The sequence below is a fragment of the Amphibalanus amphitrite genome, unplaced genomic scaffold, assembly GCF_019059575.1.
Source record: "Amphibalanus amphitrite isolate SeventyFive unplaced genomic scaffold, NRLGWU_Aamphi_draft 002464F_arrow, whole genome shotgun sequence".
NCBI lineage: Eukaryota > Metazoa > Arthropoda > Thecostraca > Balanomorpha > Balanidae > Amphibalanus > Amphibalanus amphitrite.
Window position 1 is genome coordinate 7,869 of NW_024883900.1, and position 24,672 is coordinate 32,540.

At 43.8% G+C, this 24,672-nt stretch overlaps 1 protein-coding gene across 1 annotated transcript; it reads right to left on the reverse strand.

Moving 5' to 3' along the window:
• Positions 1–5,938: 5,938 nt before the first annotated feature.
• On the reverse strand, positions 5,939–21,788 carry LOC122377027. Its single transcript, XM_043356996.1, has 9 exons — positions 21,059–21,788; positions 20,017–20,166; positions 18,349–18,776; positions 12,619–12,714; positions 12,131–12,245; positions 7,790–7,950; positions 7,351–7,512; positions 6,919–7,030; positions 5,939–6,476 (listed from the first exon to the last, which is right to left on the reverse strand). The coding sequence occupies exons 1-9, from the start codon at positions 21,079–21,081 to the stop codon at positions 6,392–6,394; spliced, it is 1,332 nt and encodes a 443-aa protein (XP_043212931.1). The 5' UTR covers positions 21,082–21,788; the 3' UTR covers positions 5,939–6,391.
• Between the last annotated feature and the right edge of the window lie 2,884 nt (positions 21,789–24,672).

Below are 24,672 nucleotides of genomic sequence, written 5' to 3' on the forward strand. Positions count from 1 at the left end.
GGCCACAGCTCTTGAATGTTTTTAGAAGCTGGTTCCTTACGTTCTCTGGAACAATTCCAGGCCGGCTCCTGATTCTCCTGGTCGTGTTCCTGGATATACTCTCTATACTGTTCCCTTTTGTGCTCAACGTCTGCTCCTCAGTACATTGCTGTCTCCTCCTTTTGTACTTTTTAGTAGCAATTATTTTCGCCCATGACCTCCCTCGTGCTCCTATCTTTCACACTTCAACACTGCTGTAGAGATCTTATCTTTCTATGGTGTTGTTACTCTTATGTTACTCTTGTGACAAGCATTCTCAGCCTGCTCATGCAGTGCTGTCGCCGTTCAATTGTTTCCTGACCTCACGATAGGTCTCTGTAGCGCTTCTTTTATATTTTTTTCGCTCTTTGCTACGCATTCGTTGGTTGTTGATTATTGCTGAGTTCTTCCAGCTTGTGCGTTCCTCTTTCACTGTCGGCCAGATGTGGTGACGCAAGACGGGCACCTATAGACGGACAGATTTTTATCAAATTTTCGACATTGCTTACCGCCCATCTGATTGTGGCGGACAGCATGCCCAGACCTACAGGAGAGTCTCAAAGTTCGTTCATAAATTTCTCTTTTGGACAGTGTCGCGCAACCGGGTCTTCTTTTTTTTTTTATTCACACATATTGGTATCCTTATCTCAGTTATTAGCAGCTTGTCATTGGTAATGACCTTGGTAATGACATTGATAGTCGCATTGGTAATGAGCTGTCAGTCTGATATGTTGTGTCAGTGAAGGCACTTCTGGTTTGATTACGACACGCATTACTGATTTCTTGGAGAGGTAGGAATAGAGCAAGATTGCTTCACTAATAAGGTTGATTCACCAGAGAATTCGGGAGACGGGGCTAAGTCGCAGATTCAGTGGGCAATATAGAAGCAAAAGGTCAAGATATTCATGACGGAATTGACGACAAAAAAATGTTTTAAGTCATTTTTAAAAGTGAGCTTAAAGGGCATTTTGGATCATGTCAATAATCTGATGTGTTCATCGGAACATTACCAGCTTTTTTCGGTAAAGCAGGCTCGTAGGCTAACACACATCTTGGTGCACCGCTATCTTTCGATATAGCTTACTCATAAAAACGTCGCCAGAGGAGAGGACAGAGAGGTCAGCAAAATCTGAGTGATTGGGAAGCATCGCCGCCGCCATTGGCCATTTTGTGCATCTGTGATCAGCGGCACATGTGGGTAGGTGTATTATCCTTCACGTTTATTCCCTTATTGAGCCACAGTCTTCGGGAAAAGCGAAGCGTTTTATCTCCTTAAAAGGAATCCAAGAGGTAGTTTATTTTAGGAGCTCAGGTCAACAGACAACATTATGGGATAGGTCCCGTCAAATACTTGTTGTGTGGGGTTATTTTCAGCTAATTGAGACAATGAAGGAATGCTTTAGAAAGTATCGTCAAAACAATCGCCATGCATGAGTTAGCAAAATCTTTCTAAGCGGCCTTTTCCAGCGGAATGTCCGATGGTGAGCCGCTGATCATTAGTGAATATCGTTTTAAATCTTAACAATTATATATGGCTCTATGCTATCTGAAATAAAAGCATTTTGTGACAAAAGCATTTAAAAATAATTTTAAACATTTTATTTATTATATTTCACACAACTCCGCATTACAGTTCCGTTCGATGCATTCGATGTGGTGCATTCGTTGCATAACGTACTGAATCAATGCCACTTATCTCCGCATTGTAATGCAGAGGAAGACGCTTATTAGAACAAACTTGAATATATAGTTGTTTTGCGTACTATGTGCTATGTACTATGTATGTACGCAAGTCGCCCACTAACAGACGCTAATTAGTTACCGCTTGTTGTAAAGCGCCACAAAGGGAAATAGATTGACAGCCTGCTCATTTCTCGGCGCGGCAAGTTGGTCCTGTGCAGATAAGTTTCCTGGACTGCAGTGGTATGTCCACGTCCATCCATAGATAACTCTTGCCATAGAGAACAGTTTAACCAGCCGTGTCCCAAGCTGGCGATTTTATAACGAGAATGGAATAGACTACAAGCGTAATTTTTTTATTTACTGCATGTGACTCCGTCTTTAATTGGGTTGTGTGACTGTTAAAGGTATTGAATAAAATACAAATGCGTAACAGTGTGTAAGTTCAGACACGCCAGGTGACATCAATGCAAGACTAACCGCCATCTTCTCTTACTCCACTCTGCCTTTAAAACTATCTTATCATGATCAATAGCTAATGTGCCACCAGCCTGTGTCACGCAGGGGGTGTCACCAATGTGTTAACACCCGGTGACACACTATCGACACCTGACACAGCTCCCCGGAAGTAACTCGAGTACAACCGAAAACTGCTGCAGCCATCATGGCGAGCCAAGAGCGGATAACGAGCACCTGATATGCGCGTGTGAAAGACGCCACCTCCGTGTATCCTCTGTCTCGTTACTGATCTTATTAGGAGATGTGGGGGCAGATCATGGAAACGTCAAGCTATGTGAGAAGTGATACCAAGAGAAGTAGATACGTGCTGTTCTAAGCAACAGGAAGTCAGCGATGGAAGATTCAATGAAATTAATTCTGATCTCGTAGATCAATACAAGTAAAGTACTTCTAGCGATACTAGTTACATCTCCGTAGGGTACCTCTTTGGGAATGATAGGGGACTAAATGGCGACTGCCTTATAAGTAAGATCAAATTTCTTTCATGAGAGAACTCAAAATACACAGGGTTACCAAACTGCTTTCCCGGAGTTTCAATTTTTTTTTAATTAAAAAAAAATATTCAGATTAAAATTCAAAAAAAGTATTTCCTACAAGTTTTACTTTTCGAAAAAGACGGAAGGCATACTGATAGAATACATACCGATGACCTACTCTAGCAAGTTTTAGCCCGATATCCTCAAAAATAGCTAAGTTTATATGCTTTGTTGTCAATATTTCCCATTATAAAAAGTCAATTCCATTTTCAGTACGTTATCGAGTGTGGTTTACCTAAATGAATAGCACCATCGTGTTCCTGGGCTCAGACAGCATTTGATAGACACATTTTTGTTGAAAACTTTTACTTCATAATTTGAGTCTTTGACCTGTGAGTGACTTGAACTCAGCCATTTTCGGCTAAAAAATGTTCTGAACTGACACAGACGACACTGATTTCGGATTACATCTATGGCCAAAATGGACTATAGAACATGTACTACGTGACTGATCCATGACACAAAATTTATCTGACCTAGGATGACCTGGCCTTGACCTGAAAAAAAATCAGAGTAGAAGTTCGGTACCCTATGGGCATCTTAGGCATTAATTCTCGAATGTGTAAACCAAAAATGAGCCTGAGCAGACTTGTTAGCCGGCAGCTAGAGCCCAAATTGAGAATAAGCCAAAACGTTGATAACTTCTACTTTGACCTGAACTTTGACGTCATGGGTGACCTCCGAGGACAATAAAATAAGGTTTCGCTCGACAGTTCTCCCATGGCAATCAAACGTCGTTTCAATTTTGACAATCGGTGTAGTACTTCCGGAGCTAGAAGGGGGTATGAATACCCCCAGCCCCTCCGAGGGGCGCGTTATAGAAATACCTCAGTGGGGCGCTGGATAATGTGGACTGTTACCTAATGTGTCGGTTTTGAACAAGATATTGAAACATTGCCTAAACCGATGTACGAAAGAGATTCCAAAACCTCCCAAGCTATTTATAGATTGACCAGAATCGGACGGCTCTCTAAACAAGCTGACAGCTGCTGCATTCTACCACAAACATCTGTCCACCCGTTTCCTCTGCCATTCATGAACACCCCGCCTAGCCGACAGGTTATAAGCTCCCTCGATAGGTGTCGCCTCGTTCATCGAACCCTTCTTACCGCTTCGTCCGACCACTGCACTCTTCCTGAGAGGTTTACACCGTTTCTCGTCGGTCGTAGCCCCTCTTACCGTCACGGCCGACGCTGACCGACTGAGCCACCGTCAATCCTCGACGTGGGGCCGCCCGCATCACCATTTATCGTCGGCGCCGACGACCACGCTACTCCGAGTCGTCGAACCGTCGTGGTCGTCGTCGGCGTCGTTGTTGCTGTGGCGAGAGAGAGAGAGAGAGAGAGAGAGAGAGAGAGAGAGAGAGAGAGAGAGAGAGAGAGAGAGAGAGAGGGAGGGAGAGAGAGAGAGAGAGAGAGAGAGAGAGAGGGAGAGACACTGCCGTGTATTGTCCGAGATATCAGGGTCTTCCCCGCGCCCTGATTGGAAATTAAGATGCTGTGCGTACACCCGGTAGCCTGAATTCGTGCGCCAGCTAACGACGGAATTCGAAGCCCTGCCGGCAGTGTGAAGAAGCTCAGTCTAGTTTCCTGCGAATTTTCCTGGAAACCTGTGATTTGATTCAGTTGATATGCTCAGTAATGGCTCGCCATAAGACTTTATAGTTACGGAGTTAAATTCATTGCTGGCCGGTGGCCAAGTCATTTCAGTGATGTGAAACGTCGGTTCAAGAGAACTGTAGTGAAAAGATACGGGGAAGATTGCGAAAAAAATGTCACATATAATAAAAATATGTTTTATAGATTCTGACATTCTTTGAGCATGTGATCTTAAGTCTTAACCGTAACAAAGAAGCATGCAAACCGAATGACGAAGGAGTTTTATGCAAGGTAAAGTAAAAACTATTTCGTTTTCCAATAATGAAATTGGGCCTAAACATGGGATTTTTCATGTAATCAGTCATCACGAGCCGTCTTCCTGTTCGTCTTGCCAGACCTTATCTCACTGAAGGCTTGCAAACGCATCGCGGTTGTATAGAATCCTGGAATAGAAGGCAGCCCAAGTGCTTGTCTTATCCACCGTATAAGGTATTCAGAGGTCACTGGATAAGGGGCTATATCGTATACAGGTCACTGGTCACATTTATTCCTGTGACACTTCAGGGCACGGATCTGAAAGGTCACAGACGTCGGTGTTGGTATTACTGAGACTCGTGTAGCTCATAGCTGCACCGTCTGGGCTCTATTTTAAGGCTATCTAAAATCACGCAACATTCCATTGTATCGCTCGTCATGAAATACGTGGGATAAAAGCTGAGGGATTCACACTAGCTTGATTTTAGCTTCGGGTGCAAACCCTCAGCATGGATCAAAGTCAAAAACATCAAAGGACTGACATACACCTCAACCAATGTCTGCCAGACCATTTGCTGATCAGTGTGTGAACACATGTGTGAAGTATATGAAACCATAATATGTCCCCCTAACCATGAACCAGACCATGTAAATTAATCATACGCATCAGCATTCAGCATCAAGCGTTTATTTCGCAGGGTTAAAGGGACCCTCCCACCTTCAAAAAAGTTAATGAATTGGCATGAAAGTGATGTTGCTCGGTTCAGAAAGAGCAAAAACGAACATCTACCAAATTTCATCGTTAAAAATATTCACCGGTTTTCAAGATATTAGACTTTTACTTTTGTTTACTTTTTAGGATCTCCGCTGTTCCTAGCGACTTTATTTGAAAGTGCGGCATTTGTTGCGCGCAAAGCAGCATATACCACCGCGTGCTACAAAACGTTTTAGTCAAACATTTAACGGACGTTCGAAAGCCTGATGACGTCATCAGATTCCCGTAATGGTTAAGAGATAGGGACCACGCTGGTCCCACCCTGCAAGTAAAGGGAAGAAATTTCTTGAACACCATACAGCTGCGGGGGTTGCGACCAGGATAAATGGTGGTTTCTGAGCCTGGCCGCAAACTTGGCTATCTCAACTCAAAACTAATGTTAAGGTGGGAGGGTCCCTTTAATGTCAGGATGTAACATGGAACATCCAGCTAACATGTATAAGTATGTAGTACTATGACATCTTCAGTGTTAAACATCCGCAACCCCCGGTCTGCATATAATTTCCATGCAGCACGGAGTTATATTCGTCAGCAACTCTTTTCATGATGATATACCGTTTTCTTCTCCAGTCAGTTTTATTGTTAATGTTCTGAGCCTGATCGGATGTTTTTTCCAGCTCACGATACGCATTTTGTGACTGAACATATTAACATGTGCGAAGCTCTATAATCCGTAATCTTTCACTGTTGTGACTAAATGTTTAAAAGTTAGGTATCTGATGCATGAAGGCACGTTTACAATTATAACGATAGCTAACGGTCACCACCTAAGGGCACGCATTAGTACGATTTACCAGCCAAGGATTGTTGCATGTTGAATGTTTATAGGCATCGCTACTGAAGTACTCAATACTCATGCATATAACGACTAATCCAACAAAAACGAATTAAACGTACATACATATTTCACAGCATCACAGCGAAGTGTCCCTGCGTCAGACACGTTTCCATGGAGACAACATTCCACCATGGCTCTGTGCTACTGCTATTTCCAGCTGCTGATACTGCTATCAGGGCTTCCTCGGCGCAGTCTGTTGTCTTGCTGATGGTGCTCCTCGCGTCAGCAGAAATTTGATTACATCAGGTACCACGCCACTGGGGAGAGGAAAACCATCAGCTGTACGCGTTTATTGGCCCCCTGAAATGCACTTACAGCGCAGAATTACTGGGCGATCTGTCAAAAGGACCGCAGCAGGCATATCTCTTGGCGAATGCATATTCCATCGCTATACCTTAGTACTCCTAAGTACATAAGTAGTTATTAATGAGATGATATTGTTTTGGATAGAATGCATTTATATATGCGTTAAAAAATAGCAGTTTTCTACTGGAATGCAAGTTTCTTTGGGCCTATTTTTAATGCTATTGTTGACCGTGTATTTTTCTTTTGTGAAAAGGCAACAACAGGTAACAGGTAGCATTCCCAAAAATAGGCGCAGCCATACACTTCAAACATATTATCATGACGAATAACTAAGCATGTTGATTGTTGATGACGCTATACAACAGATACGATTTTGTTGTTATTTTCACTCACCCGTTGACAACCTCCTTGAACACGGTCCCCAGCTTCTGCTCTATATTCGGCCATATCGTGTCCAGCGCTACATGCTTGAAGTGGAGACGCACCAGCTCGTTTAGAGCATCAACTGCAAATTTGAATAATTGACGGCATTAGCATTTTATGTTGCAATATCACTGGGGTCATAGTTTTTAAGCATGGCTGGCTGTGCTACCAAAATATTTATTGGCATAAGATGTGCATAAATAACAAAGTGTTTTGCCTTGAACATACAGTTGTGAATCTGTAATCTGATTGGGTCCCAAATCGGTGTTTAGTATCGTTTTTCTTAAATAGTATGGTCTGACCGTCAGGACAGACTAGAGTGTGCACTGTGCAACAATGCGGATGGATTATTTCTGAATATAGAATTCGATTTTGGATCTTTATGTTCTCAAATTGACTCACAGTGTGCAAGTGTCGGTATTTTATGTATAGTGACGTCAATCTTTGCAGTGTCGACGTCGAATTTGATGCGGAAGTTTTTGTCCTCTGTGTAGAACCGCACCAGGCCCTGGTCCGGCTGCTGCTGGCCCCACACGTCCAGACTGTTTAGCACCTCCACGTCAGCTGAGGATCAGGCAACACAATAGGTCAGATTGTGAGGCATGTATGTACAAAGGTCTGCTACACGCATTGCAAACTTTTCGTTACCGAAGTTTTTTTGGTACATTCTATTTAGGTGGAACATGAAATGGCGAACTCCTCAGGTTTCCTCGCACCAGTAACAGGCTGTAACAGGTTTCCACTGGTTTCAGTAAATTACTCTCTGTCTCTGTAACCCAAACCGCCGTAACAAAACCCAATCCTCCCCGTAACCCAAAGCCGCCTATTCCCGCTCACTCACGCAACGCCATCGCCACTTTGGCGGCCATTTTAATGACGATGACGTCTGGTATGACGGTCAGGTGATAGGTAAGTCCGAGCTCGATCCTCCAGAGAGGCGCCACCCAGGCCGTCGTGATCGTCAGAGGTCGGTTCTGGTGCGGGTCATCCGAACTCTCTGCTCTGGGGAACGACATGGTGCAGGGGTCAGTTGAATGAAATTGCCTCAATAAGGTGTTCTGTCTGTGGATAGATAATCCCCCAATAGTTATCGGAATTAGGTTCTCTGGAGATTATCGTACCCTAGAAGGTCAGAGGTGGAAAACGAAAATATGCGTTATAGGGGCACGAAAGGTAAAAAAGTATGCAAGGAGTGATGTGTTTGAGCCTTGATCTCTTGGGCCATGAAAGGGTCAGGTTGAGGTTATGCGTGTCTTGGGATTAAGGAGAAGCCTGGGGTCAGATGAATTTAGACCCTAGGGGCCTTGGGTCTTAGAGGTGAGATGAACGTTATTTCGGCTGATCCCCAAGGAGACGCAATCTAGCAGGTCGGAAATAGCCAACGACGCTAGAGCTATGGATCGTATACCGTTCTAGGGCTGCATGCGTTTTGTGATAGAACCGAATTGTTCGTGGTTTATTTTACATATTGCTTTACTTTTATCAATTTGCACTTTTGTAACGACAGCTGCAAATGAAAAAGGCTTACTGGCTTAGACAAAAGGAAAGCGTATAAAAGCACTGTCCATTTGTCTGACAATGAAATGCCGTGAAGCATTTTGCCAGGGAACTACACATGCTTGCTAAGTATTTGGGTCTGCTGACGCAGTCGTAGATAACACTGTATAACAAACAACCATCAAGCGAGCGTGTATGAGCGTCATACACATCAGCTTTATATGGCCTTGCATCACCTGCCGCAGCCATACAGGTCTTCCGATGCAGCGCTCAAGTTAAACATTGAGTGTTTGACTTGACTTCTCTTTGTTGGCCTTCAACATTGAGCGTTGAGTGCGGAGCGCTGGGAGAACTGACGTGACTCGTATCGTGGTCCAAAGCGTAAGTCAGCGACTTTTCTGCCCGATTGGGCCGCTGCTTATAGTCACTGAATGTTGTAGCGTAGTTTTATTTTCGTTAGATCTACTAAACGGTGCGATTAAAGTCAGTTTTCTTGAGGATATGATGTGGAGTTTGTTGATGTAATAAGTGAATGATGACTTTACTCCACAAGAAATCGTTCGGGTCGGAGCTTTCGAATTGTATTTACAAAACTTCGTCGGTGAGTCGTAATCGGGTTAGGGGGGTATCGGTCGCAAAATTGACCAAAAATTATTTTCATTTTGCGACCGATACCCCCCGAGCCCGATTACGACTCGCTGACGAAGTTTTGTAAATACAATTCGAAAGCTCCGACCCGAACGATTTCTTGTGGAGTAAAGTCCTCATTCACTTATTACAAAGTCAGTTTTGGTAGCCGAGGCACGGGCGCATTGAGATCGGCGTGCAACAAGTGGTCGAAGTGGCAGCAGAAATGTTCAATTATGTAGTAGGTCTGAGCAGTCTATTGCCATATAATGATCATTACCCCCGTGGCCTCTATGATTGGCCAATGTATGTCTACAGTCGAATATTTTAAGCCGTCCCTAGTAACCTATTCCCAGAACTGGTTGCATCAGCGTTAGATCCTGAAATTCGTAGGAAACTTGCGGACGTCAACTCGTGCGTAACTTACGTGCGTAGGCCTATAGCGTAGTGAAGTAGGCGGAGGCTGGAGAATTTAGCAGTGCTCACTGAACTCATAATAAGCGTCAGCGCTAACATAAACGCATAAAATTTCCATCCGTATGAAATGGAAATGTTATGTCAGAACAAAAATGTGCGTACTGAGGCTTCAAAAAGTGCATCAAAAGAGACTTTTGATGCAAATTGTGAATGGGTCCTGTGGTGGCGTTAGGACAAAGATGCTGTTCAAAGACCCGTCCATTTTTCGGCACTTTGAACGATGTGTCAAGCCGCCTTTGGTTACACCTGTCAGATTTGTGATCAAGGTTAGATCAAAGTATATTTTAACATTCAAAGAAGCAGCATAATGCCTAAAAAGGTGGTATACTACAGCCCACCAGGGTTATCGTGCATTGATGTGCAAATGTGCACTACATTGCATTGAAACAATTGCGACGGAGTTCAGCCCTGTAATGTCACCAGGGCCCACAACAGTTCTTTTCAAAATCACTGATAAGACACGATAGAGACTTGTCATTATAAGGGCCAGGAGTCGAGTTGGAAGAGATGGCCTTTTCCTCACGGCGGACGCTTCGAGCTGCAGAAATATATGCCGTATTTTCCAATTCCTCGAAATGTGCAGTAAAACAGCAAACGCCACTGAATTAAGCAGTTGGGGCATAATGTGACGTCTGTTAATAAGCAAGGTGACTGGCGTTAATTAACTTAGTAAGTGACTAAAACTTAGAAAAAAAAATAAACAGATACGAACCAGGAAATAAAAAACAAGTTGAAACCGTACAGCTTGCTGTGTTTGCAAACTGGTTGTACAACTCTTGTTATTAGAATGATGAGGGCGTGACAAATTATTAAAACATTTATAAAACAGAACATCAAAGACATGTCACATACCTACCATTAATATTCGTTCAACTTCTCTCGCAAGATGGCAACTATTTTTTGTGCCAATTATTGCAAGGATGACAATGCTCCCCATTGACCTTACGTGTACGTTTATTACAGAAAGTCTTCTGGCTCATGCTCATACGCACGAAATACCCTAAATGTACTTTCAGTTTCCTCCGGCTTCTGGTCCGGACAGATGATGCCTGCTATAGCTGCACTTGAAAGTGTAATTATTCGAGTCAGTAATTCGAGCCCGGTGAATGTAGAGATGGGAGAGATAATGCAAAGCATTATGTTACAACTTCCTTTTAACCCGCGCCCTGATGGGGGGGCCATTTTCGCCCCCCCCCCTGTGGTTTTTCTTAAATAGCGAAAAAACGGCGGCGCGTAGCGCCGCCAAATTTTGGGTACCTTACCAGGCATCAATTTGACACCTTCACACAAAATTTCAAGTCACAGGTCACCTCAAGTCAGGAGTTATTAAGGTCAAACTGAGGTCATGTTCGAGTAAAAATGAGCAAAAAAACATGACATCTTGAAACGCTCACCAATTCTACAGTTAACAAGCAATTTTAAAGTTCTTTATGTGGTTGTGTAGAGAAAAACGGCGCTACAAAACTGCTATCTCGGATTCTCGAAATTTTGGAATTTTGACCCCCAAAAATAAAAAATTGATTTTTTTAGAAAAACTCAAAAAAATTCCAAATTTTTTCCGAATTTCGAAAAAATGGAATATATATGATAGTCCCTGCATTCTTCGATATACATACCCAATTTTAGATCGATACCTCTTTTTTGGCCAAGTTATGGCGAAAAAACTGTTAAAAATTGATGACGTCAAATTTTTGAACTCAATTTTTAGCAATTCTAGACCTCGTAGCGCAAAACGGAGACCACCATTGCACTCCCCGTGACGAGTGGCATCTAATCGATACCCATTTTATGCAAAAATATCAACTTTGAAATTTGACCTAATTTGACCTGACCTTGACCTGACCTTGACCTGACCTTGACCTGACCTTGACCAAAACGTGACCTAAGCTGGCCCTAAAGTCTGTCTGACCCACATAATCGCATTTGTCATGTAAAATGGACCATAAAACATGTATCACACGACACTTTCATATTGTGACCCCCCAGTGACCTTACCTCTGTGAACTGACCTGGTATCAGTGACCTCAAATAGCAAAATATGTGTTTAAAGAACATTTCCCCATCGATGATTTTCAATGAAATGCATTTTACTCGATTTTACAACGCATTTCTTGAAATGCCTGTAAACGGTGAAAATTCAACCTTTGACCTGACCTGTGACGTCATCGGTTTGACCGAGGTCAATGAAATTGGGTCACAAGGTAGTTCCCCGTTGGGGCTATCCAACACCGTTTACCGCTTGTCGCTATGTTGCGTGGTTCTCGAGATCTGAGGGGGGGGGCCAAAATGGCTCCCCCATCAGACCGCGTTGCTCGGCAGACCCCATCTGGGCGCGGGTTAATCTTTTTCGTGTCATGCTCGCACGAAAAAAAAAAAATCAAAAACGAAAACTCAAAACAGCAACGAACAATGCTGTTTGATACCATCTATACCTATAGGAATACACAATAGCCAATTACATGCATAATGCATATCGCATCCTCAAACATGATCAAATTTTGACATACTCGTAGGTACATTGCTGAAGACATTGCTGTGTTTGTACGACGGACAGAGTGCATGTGCGGCGAGAATCACTTACTTTGATATTTTCACTGTGTAGTTTGAAATTCCAGCGATGCTTACATTCCCATCGACCTCCCAGGCGACGGCCCGGGAGCCTCCATTTAGAGTGGTGTTGAACTGCAGCGGGTCCACTGGAACGACACAGCGGAAACAATGTGAAACGAAATGGAATGGTGAATGGAGGTTGATGTAGGCTATCCGAAAGTGATAAGGGAAATGATATATTTATGTATTTTGTTGATTGTTGGCCTGTTGCTAAAACGCAACATGAGGTAATTTAGATGATACGTGAAATTGCTCACAGTTTCTGAAAAAGTGCGAATTCGATAGTCCGCCTTACTTGAATCTATCCTCAAGCTAAACGATTTTTGAATGGCAGTAGCTGAAGTTCGTTACGCAAAATGATTGCTAAGCCTTGGATGTGTTTTTTTTTTTCTGCGCTTCGTATCGTCACATGAAGTACACACAGAATATGTTTTAATCGTTAATGCATTGTCTACTTACTGTTCTCAAATTTCAGCCGCGCGTTTTTGAATCCCTGCTCAAAACAGGCATCCATGTTGATATTTGTCACTGGGCATGCATTCTCAAGGCCTTTAGCTGAAAAGGACGGGTTGTAATGTTGTATGACAATCCTTCAGGCAAATAAAAATGTTTCACGCAATCAGCAGAAATTAACATTTCATGTGACTGGTGTTACAAAAAGCAAATATAGACTCTTCAATTTGCTTTTTTTTATAAAGAATACCTATTATCCAACCCCACCCACGGCACATATCATTGAAACAAACAATAATGTTCTCAAATGGACCTATGTACATATACTGAGCATTATACAGTATGCAGGTATAAGGAGGTCTCTCGATGTGCAGAGGTCTGTGCACAATGGAAGCTGTCCAAACGTTGTGCATGAATCAAGTTCTCAACTGAAGGCTTCTTAACCCTATTCCTGGCGGGGGGGGCCTCAGGAGCCCCCCCCCCCCTGAGGTTTTTTGGTTATATCTCCCAAACGCTTTGAGCTAGGAAGCTCAAATTTTCTGACTTTTTCTAAAAGGCTTTTACGCAACATTTCTGCAACAAAATTTTGAGTTGATCGGACCTCAGGTCAGGTCACCAGAGGCGGTTTGGTGACCCTACCTCAGAAAAGTTTGCAATCACGCCAGAGCTAGAGTTTTTGACCGATCAATTTCTTCTCTTCAGGCTTTAGTTAGGGTACCAATATGTGCAATTTGTATATCTCAGAATTTTCATATCTGTGACCTGAGGTCAGGCCAGACTCGTGACCTTTACAATGCAAGCCTATGGGAAAATATTGAAACGCCTCCTGCTTCGTGTAAACGAGTCAAAACCACCCTGTTCTTTCAGTATTATGGAAGATTATCTCATCGGTGATGATCCTGGTGCCGCTAATTGACAGGGGCACCGGCAAAGGTCATCTGAGGTCATGTGACGTCATAAATCGTTTTTCTGTCAATAAATCACGACATGATGGTGCTAAAGACTTGTAATTGGTACCAAACTGCTCGCCTGGTCAAGGCGCGTCGTTTGGTATGCAGCATGACCATACCCCACAACCTCATTGATGAATGACCTGACCTTGACCTCAGGTCAAATTTTAAATTGACCTGTGAAGGTCATCACATACTTATTTCGCATCGCCTCGGCGAGAGCAACAAAAAATGTATTGGTTTTATGTCTCTATGTTTCTTAGTTTAAAAGTTATATAGGTAACTAATTCCAAAACATTTTATCGTTGATGACCTCTGGTGACCTCAATATTGACCTGACCTGAAAATGTTTATGTAAAAGTTGTAGATCTTTAAACGACCTATCAAACGCCGTTCGCCGTTTGTCGCTGCGATGTGTAGTTTTTTAGATCTGAAGGGGGGGCCGAATCGGCCCCCCCCCCGCCAGTTTCTTGTCCCGGCGGAGCCCGCCAGGAATAGGGTTAAGTTATAATCCAATGCATTCAGAGGTGCTCCATTGCGAATGGTCAGGTCTACAAGGCCTTTACCACATGCATTGGATCGGTCCATTTCGTTTTCATGGCAAATTACATTACCGAATAAGCCTAATATTGCGATAGCGAATTTAGCGATTGTCGGTTTTCTACGCATAATAGTGAATTGAAACGGTATTATTTTTACAAAACCAAAGTAAAATCAGACGTAAACCTGAGTTACAATAGACAGTAATTTGGCAGGCAGAAATGGTTGCAATTGGAAAATATCCTCTCCAATCGCTGGAAATAATATTGTTTGAAACACTGCTGTGCCTGTGAGAGAAACGTCAGTCACTGTTAGTTAATTATATCAATCTGAGCAAAATGCACGCATGATGTGGATTAAATTTCTGAAAGATCGGCTTTCGCTGTAAGCCCGAGCTAACCAATGCTTTTACCGAAGCCCGGTGGCCGGTATATAGCACTATAGGGGCATTCCACGTCAAGTGGGACAAAAAATGATCATTTTGAACCTCACCTCCTCCGATTTTTGCGAAACTTTGTGAAACTGCTCATCTATATGTGAAAAGAAAGGAGACATATTTTTATGAAGATATGACGTCACGTTTCCGAGATACACGTCATCAAACATTGACTTAGGCAAGGCACATTATCATCTTTAAAGCGTCATAACCATAGAAGTTTTAGACATATCACCACGAGACAAAGTGTGAAATGGAGGGAATAGGTCAGGCTTTAATTTGAGGATAACAATATTGACGTAATTAACTAATTAGTGAACTTAATTAAAGTTCAAAAAATAAATTTTGATTTTCTGAAAAATGGGTACCCTTCGATTTTGCTCATTTTTACATATTTTATTATCCTATACATTAGCTACATCATATAAAAAAATCCAGAATGGGCCGACGACTACGTAACTGTCTTTTGGACTTCGTAATGTCTGGCACTCGCGTGTTTCGTTTTAGCAACCAAGGAGAGGCGCTACCCGGAGATGCTTCTTTCTACCCCAAACCAAAGCAAACCTAACCTGACCTGACGTGACCTGACCTAATCTAACAAGCGTAAATATGTACAGCCCTCACGGCAGTTGCCGACTGGCCAAATGCTACCTAGATACGAACATTAGCCCTCACGACAGTTGCCGGCTGGCCAGATGCTACATGAAAAAACAAATGCGTATTTAACACTTCAGGCTGACCCGCTGCGAGCCAGCGACCTTTAGATTTCGAGGTGGATACACTCGGCACACTTACTACTAAGCCACGAAGATAGCTGGTCATCGTAAGCCAGTTTTTTAATGATGAACTAGGACATTCTCCGGGCAGCGCCTCTCTTTGGTTGCAAAAAGAAAATACGCCTGACTCTCCCAGCGCTAGAGGAGAAAAGCCCGGTTTAGCCAAAAAAGGTATAAAAACGGAATTTGAAATGTAGTTGGGGCGGTGGGGAACTTTATTGTGTGCCAATTTCATGGCCCTAGATCAATATATTCAAGATCAAATGAGGTTAAACGTGATCAAATTTGCTATAGTGACTATTTTGCGTTTATACGCCCATAGCTCTAAGAGAGACTGGCCGATTTTCCTATTTCTTCCTTTATACGACATTTGTAGTGTTATGAGAATCCCTAGTTAATCTTACCATAAATTTGGCAGTTAGTGGCTTGCTAAGAGTAAGATGTCGCCTGCATAGGCGGGGATCGGCCGACGCGGGAAACGTCCTAGTCACATATTGTGTTTGCACCCTAAAAATTTAATTTTACCAGTTGATTTTCGTATTTATTTGAACATTAGATTGCCTGTAAATATTTAAGCCTTCACACAAAATTTGACACGAATCGATCATAATCAGCGGTAAGAAGCGCGGTGCAAAGATTGACCCGTCCCGCGCCGGCACAGTCTACCATTCAGGCGGCAACGGCCGGCGCCGGCCGCCGAGCCGCTCCGGCAGGAATGTTTGACTTTACATCGCTATTACTAGAAAAATTGTGGACCGATTTACCTATTTCTTGCACGGGAGAATTTGCAATTCGATTCTGGACGGATACTTAAAGTTTGACGTTAATATGATAATTATGGCGTGAGTTATTGGCGATAAACAGGTGGAGTTAGCGAAATCGGCCCCTTCCACCGCCCGTGCTACGTTGCACTACTTGTTGCTATATCATCCAAAGTTATCGTTGGCCCACTCTAATTTTCTCAGCACGTGTGCCTTACGTCTAGTGGAAGACAATATCTAAATTTGAGCAAAATCGAAGGGTACCCATTTTTCACAAATTACATTTTAAGAAATTAATTCAAAATAAAATAAATTCAAAATCACCAAAAAATGTAAATATTGTCAAATTTTACTAGCATAACTCCTTATGTACACGTTTCAGTTTGTTTGACATTAATAGCTTCAAAGATGTTGAAGCTATAGATCTTTCAAGATTGCAATACACGTCCAATTCTGCTCAAAAAGCAGAAGTTTAGCGGCTTGTATCTCTGTAGCCCGAGGGCATATGACAAAATCCTTTCACCATCAGAGGTTTCACCCAATAGCCAATAAGTATACCAAGTTTGAACAAAATCGCAGAGGTGGCCGATTTTGGCTGTCCCGGTTGACATGGAATGCCCCTATAACTGGAACGTACCAAAAAAGTCAACGTGCTACTAAGCTGCTAGAAGTCTGATGACAAACAATGACTGCAAATGATTAGCAGTGCTATGTCACTGCGATTAGTGGTTGTATTCTATCTAAGAGACACCTCAACATACACACTCTATAATCCATTCACACTTGTCTCTTTGTAGTTTAACCCTATTAGTGGCAGGCTCCTGGCTACCCCCTATTAGTGGCAGGGGGGCTGTTTACGACCCCCCCCCCTTGATATCTCGAGATCTAACGGGCCGATTTTCAAAATTCAAACGGCGTTCGATTTCGCTCAACGTGATCTACATTTCTAAAAAAATAAAAATTTAAAAATGTCAATAGGGGGGGTAGAGGGGGGTAAAAACGGGCAAATTGCAGATACATTTTAGACTGTTTATCACGGCCAGGTTTCTGAACCAATCTTAACGCAACTTTTGCCGATCGATAGAGAATGAACCAGGAATTCACATGGATCCCAAAAATATGCATTTTCAAAAATCATAGGCGGATACAGATCATTGAGATTGGGGGTACACAAAAAGTATAGTAAATAAGGTTTTTGTTGGTACTGTTTCTAAAAATGGTGGTAATGGTCTTGTTATGTTACAATTTTCTTATGAGGGAATGACTACAATTGTATTGGTCATGCATAGGCGGTGTCAGGGCACCTATGTTGGGAGGTAAAACATAACCCCCCTTTTTGGACGCCTGGATCCGCCTATTATAGCAAAAACGTGTCAAAAGAGGATGCACAATAACTGTATATGTTATCACATGATACCTTTCATTCACTGTCCGTAAAACTAGTGCAGCATCGTGATCTTCGCCCAAATGACTCGCTTCACGAATAGGACCCCCCAATTCCCAGTGCTCTGGAGCCGCCCCTGGTAAAGTTATGAACTTGAAATTTTCAGGGAATGTGCCCAATTTAGTTTTAGGAAAAGTCAGAAAATTTCAGCATCGTAGCTTCAGCGGTTTCGGAGATATTCCCGAAAAACCTGAGGGGTGGATAAAAACAACCCCCCCTGCCACTAATAGGGTTAATATGACTTGTTTGCTCTTCTTTCATGTTTTTCAGTGAAAAGGTAGCATTTAAATTTCAAAGAGAATGATACGGCACTTTTATCTAGCCTACAAACAGACCATGTGAACAACGATGGCGCTGCCGGCAAAGAGTTTTAAGCTCCTCATTGGATCAGCCGTTTTCTGTCCATCCGTCAAGATTTTCATTGATCTATAGTTTTTTTTTAATAATTGATGTAGGCATTGGAGTCCCACCTGTTTGAGAAAAGAAAGTTCGGTACCTTATACCGTTCGTTCTCATATGACAGGTTCAATGACAATAGATTGAAGCAATAATATGAAATTCCTTGCATTGAGTCCTGAAATATCTTTGATAAGTGATCACGGCAGTACCTCTTCCTCAGATTGTCCGAGTATATCGGTGGAATTACCAACCCCACATCTTATTAAGGTCCTCTTATGCTCAACATGATATGCATAAAGCAAGGAGATGAATAACACCCTGAATATAGGCATAATGGATTTCGTTATCGATGAAACGGATATGTAAAAATATTTTAGTCATTCGCTACGCTATGTAATGTTGTAACTCACTTGTATGTTTATATGCTTACTGAATTCACTGGTGTATAGTTCTGTGATACCCTGGCTCCTCTTGGAATCCGTATCTTCACTCCGCCGGCGGCCGGCGGTTATGAACCTCCCAGGTGCGTCAGAGGACCCACGAGGCTCCTCTCTTAGAGAAGCTGATTTCCGCGCAGATCCCTCCTGTCTGTCATCTCTCTCGGTCACAGTAATCATAGCAATATACCGGCCGGGAGGTAAGCGTCCGGCGGTCAGACCGTCCAGACGCATCACCTGTCGGCGGCCATCTTGGGTGGACTGTCGGCGGCCATCTTGAAGCCCACTTTCGACACCCATTGTGACTGTGCCAGTGACGTTGTACTCAGGATGACCTGAGCACAGCTGGCGCCATTTTATCAGCACCTCGACAGGGAATTTCGACCCCTGACTGTCCAGAAATAGCTCTTCACTGCAAAGACTGCAAACAAAAGTGAAAGATGCGTAAGATTGTCTTCCCCGTAAAGGCCACACTTACAACATCAATTTTTTCATCAGATTGTGCTTGGTGTCAATATAATTTACAGATCATATAAAATGAGGAAGGAGTGCGTGGTCGTTTTAGAGCTTTAGTTACACCAAGTAAAGATATGTGTCCTGGATGTATTTCTATCGCTCGCAAGAAATTAATATGTTGGCCCCTAGGCTATATGTACAGGGTGTCCGGAAAGTTCTGGCGCCTCTTTTGGACGTCGTCTAACGCGCGCTGTGATTATTGGACTTTCAACCAATCACCGCAGATATGACCCCTCGTTCACCGCTCAGCTAGGGGTCGCGTAAATATGACCTTGAAACCGTTTTCAGTGCTAGGTATATGGGCGAAGATGCGCCTTGTCGCTGAGAGCCCGCGCGCGGGGGCCCGGTGCGGCTTGAACGAGGCGCGAGTTGCAACGCGATGCGGCGTTTCCCGGCGAACGGTTGAGCAGGCAAAGGTGCACTCCAGATCGGAAATGTCTTAGAAAATATTCTCACTCAGCTACAACCACGGTATGCCAAAGCTGCTGAGACTGAACCAGCATTTCAGCGGCAATCGAAGAAAATCTTGGGTCTGATGGACACAAATGTCCCATCATCTTCGTCAAGGTCAAATAAATGACTGATAGGCTGGTCCACGAGGGGTTCCTGGACACGACAATCAAGGCGACTTGCCCTAAGGGTCATGTCGCACTTCAACAGCACGGAGCGCCCCCCAACAACGCCGCTGCCGTCCAAACCAAACTGACAGAGGAGCTCGGCGGACCAGATCACCGTGGTGAAATGAGATTAGGCCACCTTATTATCCCAGCCTTAACCCGCTCGACTAAGGCATGCTACGCGTTTTGCAGAATAAGCTCTAGGCCACCTCTCATCCCAGCCTGGAGTCCCTGAACACTCGCATCATGACAGCATGGGAGGACAGGAAATGTCCTGCACCGTCAAAACCCGCAGGCGTTTCCGCCCTTGCGTCGAGGCCGTCGTCGGCACAGACGGTGGTTACAATGAATGGGCACTTAGCAGAAGGATGTGGCTTGGTGTTCCTGGTCATTGTTTCGTTCTATTGTTGAGTATCTATGGACCAAAGGCATTTATCTTAACAATGTTGAAAAGCGCCAGGACTTTCCGGACACCCTGTAGATAGAGCCGCTGCTGAATATGCGTAGCAGCTCTTTCCCTCCTCTTACCTGTTGTATGTCTCATTTTTGCTAAGACATATTCGTATTTTTTTCTTGTCGTTGTTTTTTATGTAGTCCATGAATTGGTCTGTGCGGCACCGATGTATGACGGGAGAAGAAACTACCAATGATGCCGCCACCATCTCCAGAATCAGCCATCTGGAAAATGGAATAAGACTGTCAGTGACAGTACGAACAAAAAGTTTTGCTGCTGACATGTTGCAGATGAATTCCCGGTGCACCTGTAGATGCCAATTTTAGCTGAGGTCTGCCGATGTCTCAAGATTCGCCATAGCAGCTGATATTTCTGTTCCACCTCTGTTCAACATTTCCACCGGCTGGTGATTTATAATAAACGAATTGATTTGTTTCTTTTTGTAATGCCTCTATAATTCATTTGAGAACGTGCCATCAGCGACCACCGTGCTGTTACAGTACAAAATAATGTTTTTTTTATTACTTGAGAGGACTGATCATGATTCCCAGGAAAGGCCAAATAATTATCGGCTCCGATAATTATCGGAGCTAAATTGCTTTTTCCTTGTAATTTATCGTAAAACTTATATGTTTTTGCACATTCTAACTGATGCATTATAAATATATCTAAAAAGCACTATCAAGTGCAAAATGACGCTGATTTGGCATGCAAAAGCAATATTTTGATAGACCTGTGACTGATAAAACTGGTATTGCCGGTGCGCATTGGTGCTCAATGCAGCATCAACTTTTACCTTCGAGACTTCTTCAAAGCATGCTTGTTGCCAAGTTCACTTTTCGTTATGCTTCATTTTCGTTCATTTTGTTCCTCATGTATTCCGCTATAATGTTTGCCTTAATAAACTTTTCCAGAACTGGCAACATTTCACCGCAGATATGAAAATTATACGTTGAAATTAATTGGTTGAGATCATTTGCATTACCACTTCTGCTGCTCTTTAGTCCCTAACCTTGCATCACTTGAGCTAAACAAATATTGACATAATCTACTTCTTCTCGGAAAGGTATCTACAAAAGTGTGAGCGGCTGTATGACAAAACCACTATTCACTTACCGTAAAATGGCTGACTTCTTCATTGCGCCTGGGTTCGGCGTTGTTGATCAGGAACCGTCACTGAGTTACGAGCGTAAGGTCACTGAGTTACTGAGTGTACTTTCACTGAGTTACTGAGTGTGATGTGAACGTCACTGATCTGTACTGCTTTCACCGTATATATGTGTCGGGGTGTAACTAAAGCTTTCTTAGATCAATTGTCTCTCAATGAGTTGGCACTCTTGCGTTTCTGAGACGCCCTTTTCTTGCTTTAGCTCTCTTGTGCAACCGGAAGCACTGTTGAAGTCATCCTCGCACAAATTCCAAACAATGGAAGGAATTTAAGATGGTCGAGTTGATCAACCCTCCCTGTTGATCGTCACAAATATGTCCGTTGCTGTTGTTTGAAGTCAATGTCCTCCAAATTTCGACAACTAAATCACTTGTTTGAAGGGAAAGACACTGAAACGTGGCTGTGTATCAAGACGTCATATGAATATACAAGCCCCAAATCGTCAGCAGTTCAAATTTCTGCCTCAATTGTGCTCAGTGCTTCACTTCAGTCACAGCCACTTCACTTCGCACGAGTCACTTTGCAGCGAACTTTGCGAAATACACGCCACTCGCGATGTTCACTTTCTGTTCTCTACAGAGATCCTCACACCACAAATCCAACCTCTAAAACATGTCGAGCTGGCGCGCTGCCGCTAGGACAGACCAATGTCAGACCGTCAATGGCAGGCATGACAGTGACCTCTGGCCTTCCGTCCGCCCCCCCCCCCCCCCCCCCCAGCGGAGTCACGTCACACCGTGCCGGGAGACGTGACGTGACGTGACGTACGTGACGGATGTGACGTGATGGACGTGACGGTTCTATGGTTGACCCTGATTGTGCTGTCTACGCGACGTGTCTGTCTCCTAATGTAGGTATGAACTTGTGATTTCCGTTGCAGGTATTTGAAAAACAGATACCAAACCTGACTTCAACGAAAAGTATGGAGTAAAAAGAGAGCATGGTACAATATCCAAACTGAGCCGAGTTGTAGAATTTATGGTAAGGATTCGTAATTCATTATTCTCCACTTCATTACTCATAAGTGCGGTTTCAAAAACAAGCAATATAAATGTCAAAAATATATTCATCAAAATACCAAGTCAAGCTGGCATTTGTTTGAATTTAGCATACCAGCATTTTGGTACCGGATTGACATTTATAGTAGATATGAAGCAATGTACCTGGTATCTAGGCCTGGGCTTAGACTGACCATGACCCCGGCTCTGCTACCAGAATTAATCAATTACTGGAGAGCACCAATTATTGCTCGCTCATTAGAGACATGGAGAATGGATATATAATATATCACTCCCCTCGCCAGCTGTCTAACGATATGCCCATGAATATAGAAAGCACTCTCGATCGCACAAATGAGTATTTGACGAAGTATTTGGCCTGTTATGACGATCTGTTATTTTGGCATTTTAGGACGGCTTAGCTCCGTGCACTATAAGTAGTGCAGTGCCATCTGTTGGCACCGTTTAACCTCAAATCTTTTTCGGTCTAGGGGTCGCATCAGTCGGCTAGGACGCCCAAAAACCGGGATTATCGCTTGATCATGTGGAGTATCGAGCAATTATCACATTCAACTTTCCATATTGTTTGATCAGTCAATGTTATGCCGAGCGGCGAGCACATGGGTGCGTCACGATTTAAATGGCGTAACTAAAAACTGTTTCACCTTTCTATTTCCCTCTACGTGGGCTGCAGATTAACCCATGCATAAGAGTAACATGTTGTAGATGATGTTGCCAATATTGACGTTAAACATGGCCGCTCCGGCTCTTGTCGTTTTGAAAGGTCACTCGTTTTGAGTTAAGTTTTGCAACAATAAAATCGGGCTGTTCTGGAAAAGTATCGGGTGTTTATTGGTCGCTGTCAGCATAAGCATAATTACGGAGCGAGCGAAGCGAGCGTAGTCTTTCCTTAGATTAACGGAAATTTCTGAGTATGAGCGGCCGGCCGGCCGGCCGGCCGGCCGTGGTCACGCTTTTGCGAGGCTTATATCTCAGCAACCACTTGACCGATTTACACGCGGCAATTTTTGTAGGGTAGCTTCATTCCTTCCACCAAGTATTGGACTATTCCCGATGCATGTGGGTGACCCCTTATGCACGTGCCACGTGCAAAACGAAGAGGTGTCCGTTTTGTAATTGTTGCAATATCTCGGTAACTACTTGGCCGATTGCGCTGAAAGTTGGCATGTAAGTAGGCACCCACTAGGCACTGCATATCCATGTGCCAGAGTTGGGGCGTTGCTGCACGTGCGCACGTGCAGGGGTCGTTTCCAGATCTCGAGAACGGCTCCACCGATTGCGCTCAAATTTGGTACACAGTTAGGGACCGGTTAGTAGGGTGCCGTGCGCAAGCCAGTTGGGACCCATTTTGCACGTGCGCACGTGCAGGGTGCCGCTTCCAGATCTCGAGAACGGCTGGGCCGATTGTGCCCAAATTTGGTACATCGCTAGAGACCGGTTAGTAGGGTGCCGTGCACAAGTCAGTTGGAGGTACCCCCTCGCAATTTCGCACGTGCAAGGCCCACCCTCTCGCTCGCTCCGTTAGTCGCCCCAAAAGGCGTTATACTGGTCTTTTATGGGCGTTGGTAAGGTAAGCGATGGGTGTTCCGGAGATAAATTATTCTAAAATAAATGTTTCTGATAAAACACATTTGTTGCTAAATAAAGCACATAGCTGAACAAAGCTAGCGTAAAATATCAAATATAATTAAATATTTCAAAGAACAAAATAAATAGTAGTGGGCACTGGGCAGCAACGATTTCATTGAAATATTCAGCGATTTCCCCACATGTCCCCAGCGACACCATCAGCTCCGCCCACTGCTGCTGATTGCTGGGGCCTGGCGGCGTTGGATCATACCAGGTACTCAATTCTGTTGCAACCTAGGAGCACCTCTTCTGGAATGTCAACGGTGCTAAGACTGCGTGTTGCTGGGATTTCAGACGTATGAGCTGTATGTAGATGACAGTTGACGCCCACGGCTATGCTAGTGCGGAATTATTGCGCTGACACCACGAGCTGCTAGCTTGCATTGGCACGAAATGTGTAGCAATGCTGGCAGTACCTTTGTACTGGTGCATCTCATGAGTCAGAAAACAAATGAGATTGAAGCTGAAAGTCTGATGAAAATATGAATGTACTCTGCAGTTAGAGGTGTTATTTAACCCTCGCCGGACCTATTGGTTTTCTACATACGCGCCGGCCGAGGGGGGGGGGGGGTGGCGGGTACGATCCCCCTCGCCGTTTGGCCCCTGGTGGAGCTAGCGCGTCGCGGAAAAAACGAGCGTGTGCGCCGTTACGAGACGCAGAGATTGGTACCCGATTTTAAGGTCCTAGGTCAACCGGTGACCTCTGAGGTCAGGTCAAGTGCCCCAGGTACGGTTCAGTTTTTGGTCCATAACTTCGCAAAAAACGGCCACAGAGCCGCGATTTTGGCAGCATCGTGTACGCCTCGCTCAGGCGCGTCGAATGATATACTTTTTGTCCGGGTCAGGTCAACTTGGGGTGTTGACCTCAGGTCAAGGTCAGGTCAGCGAAGCTGGTCGAAAGAGGTCATGTCGCA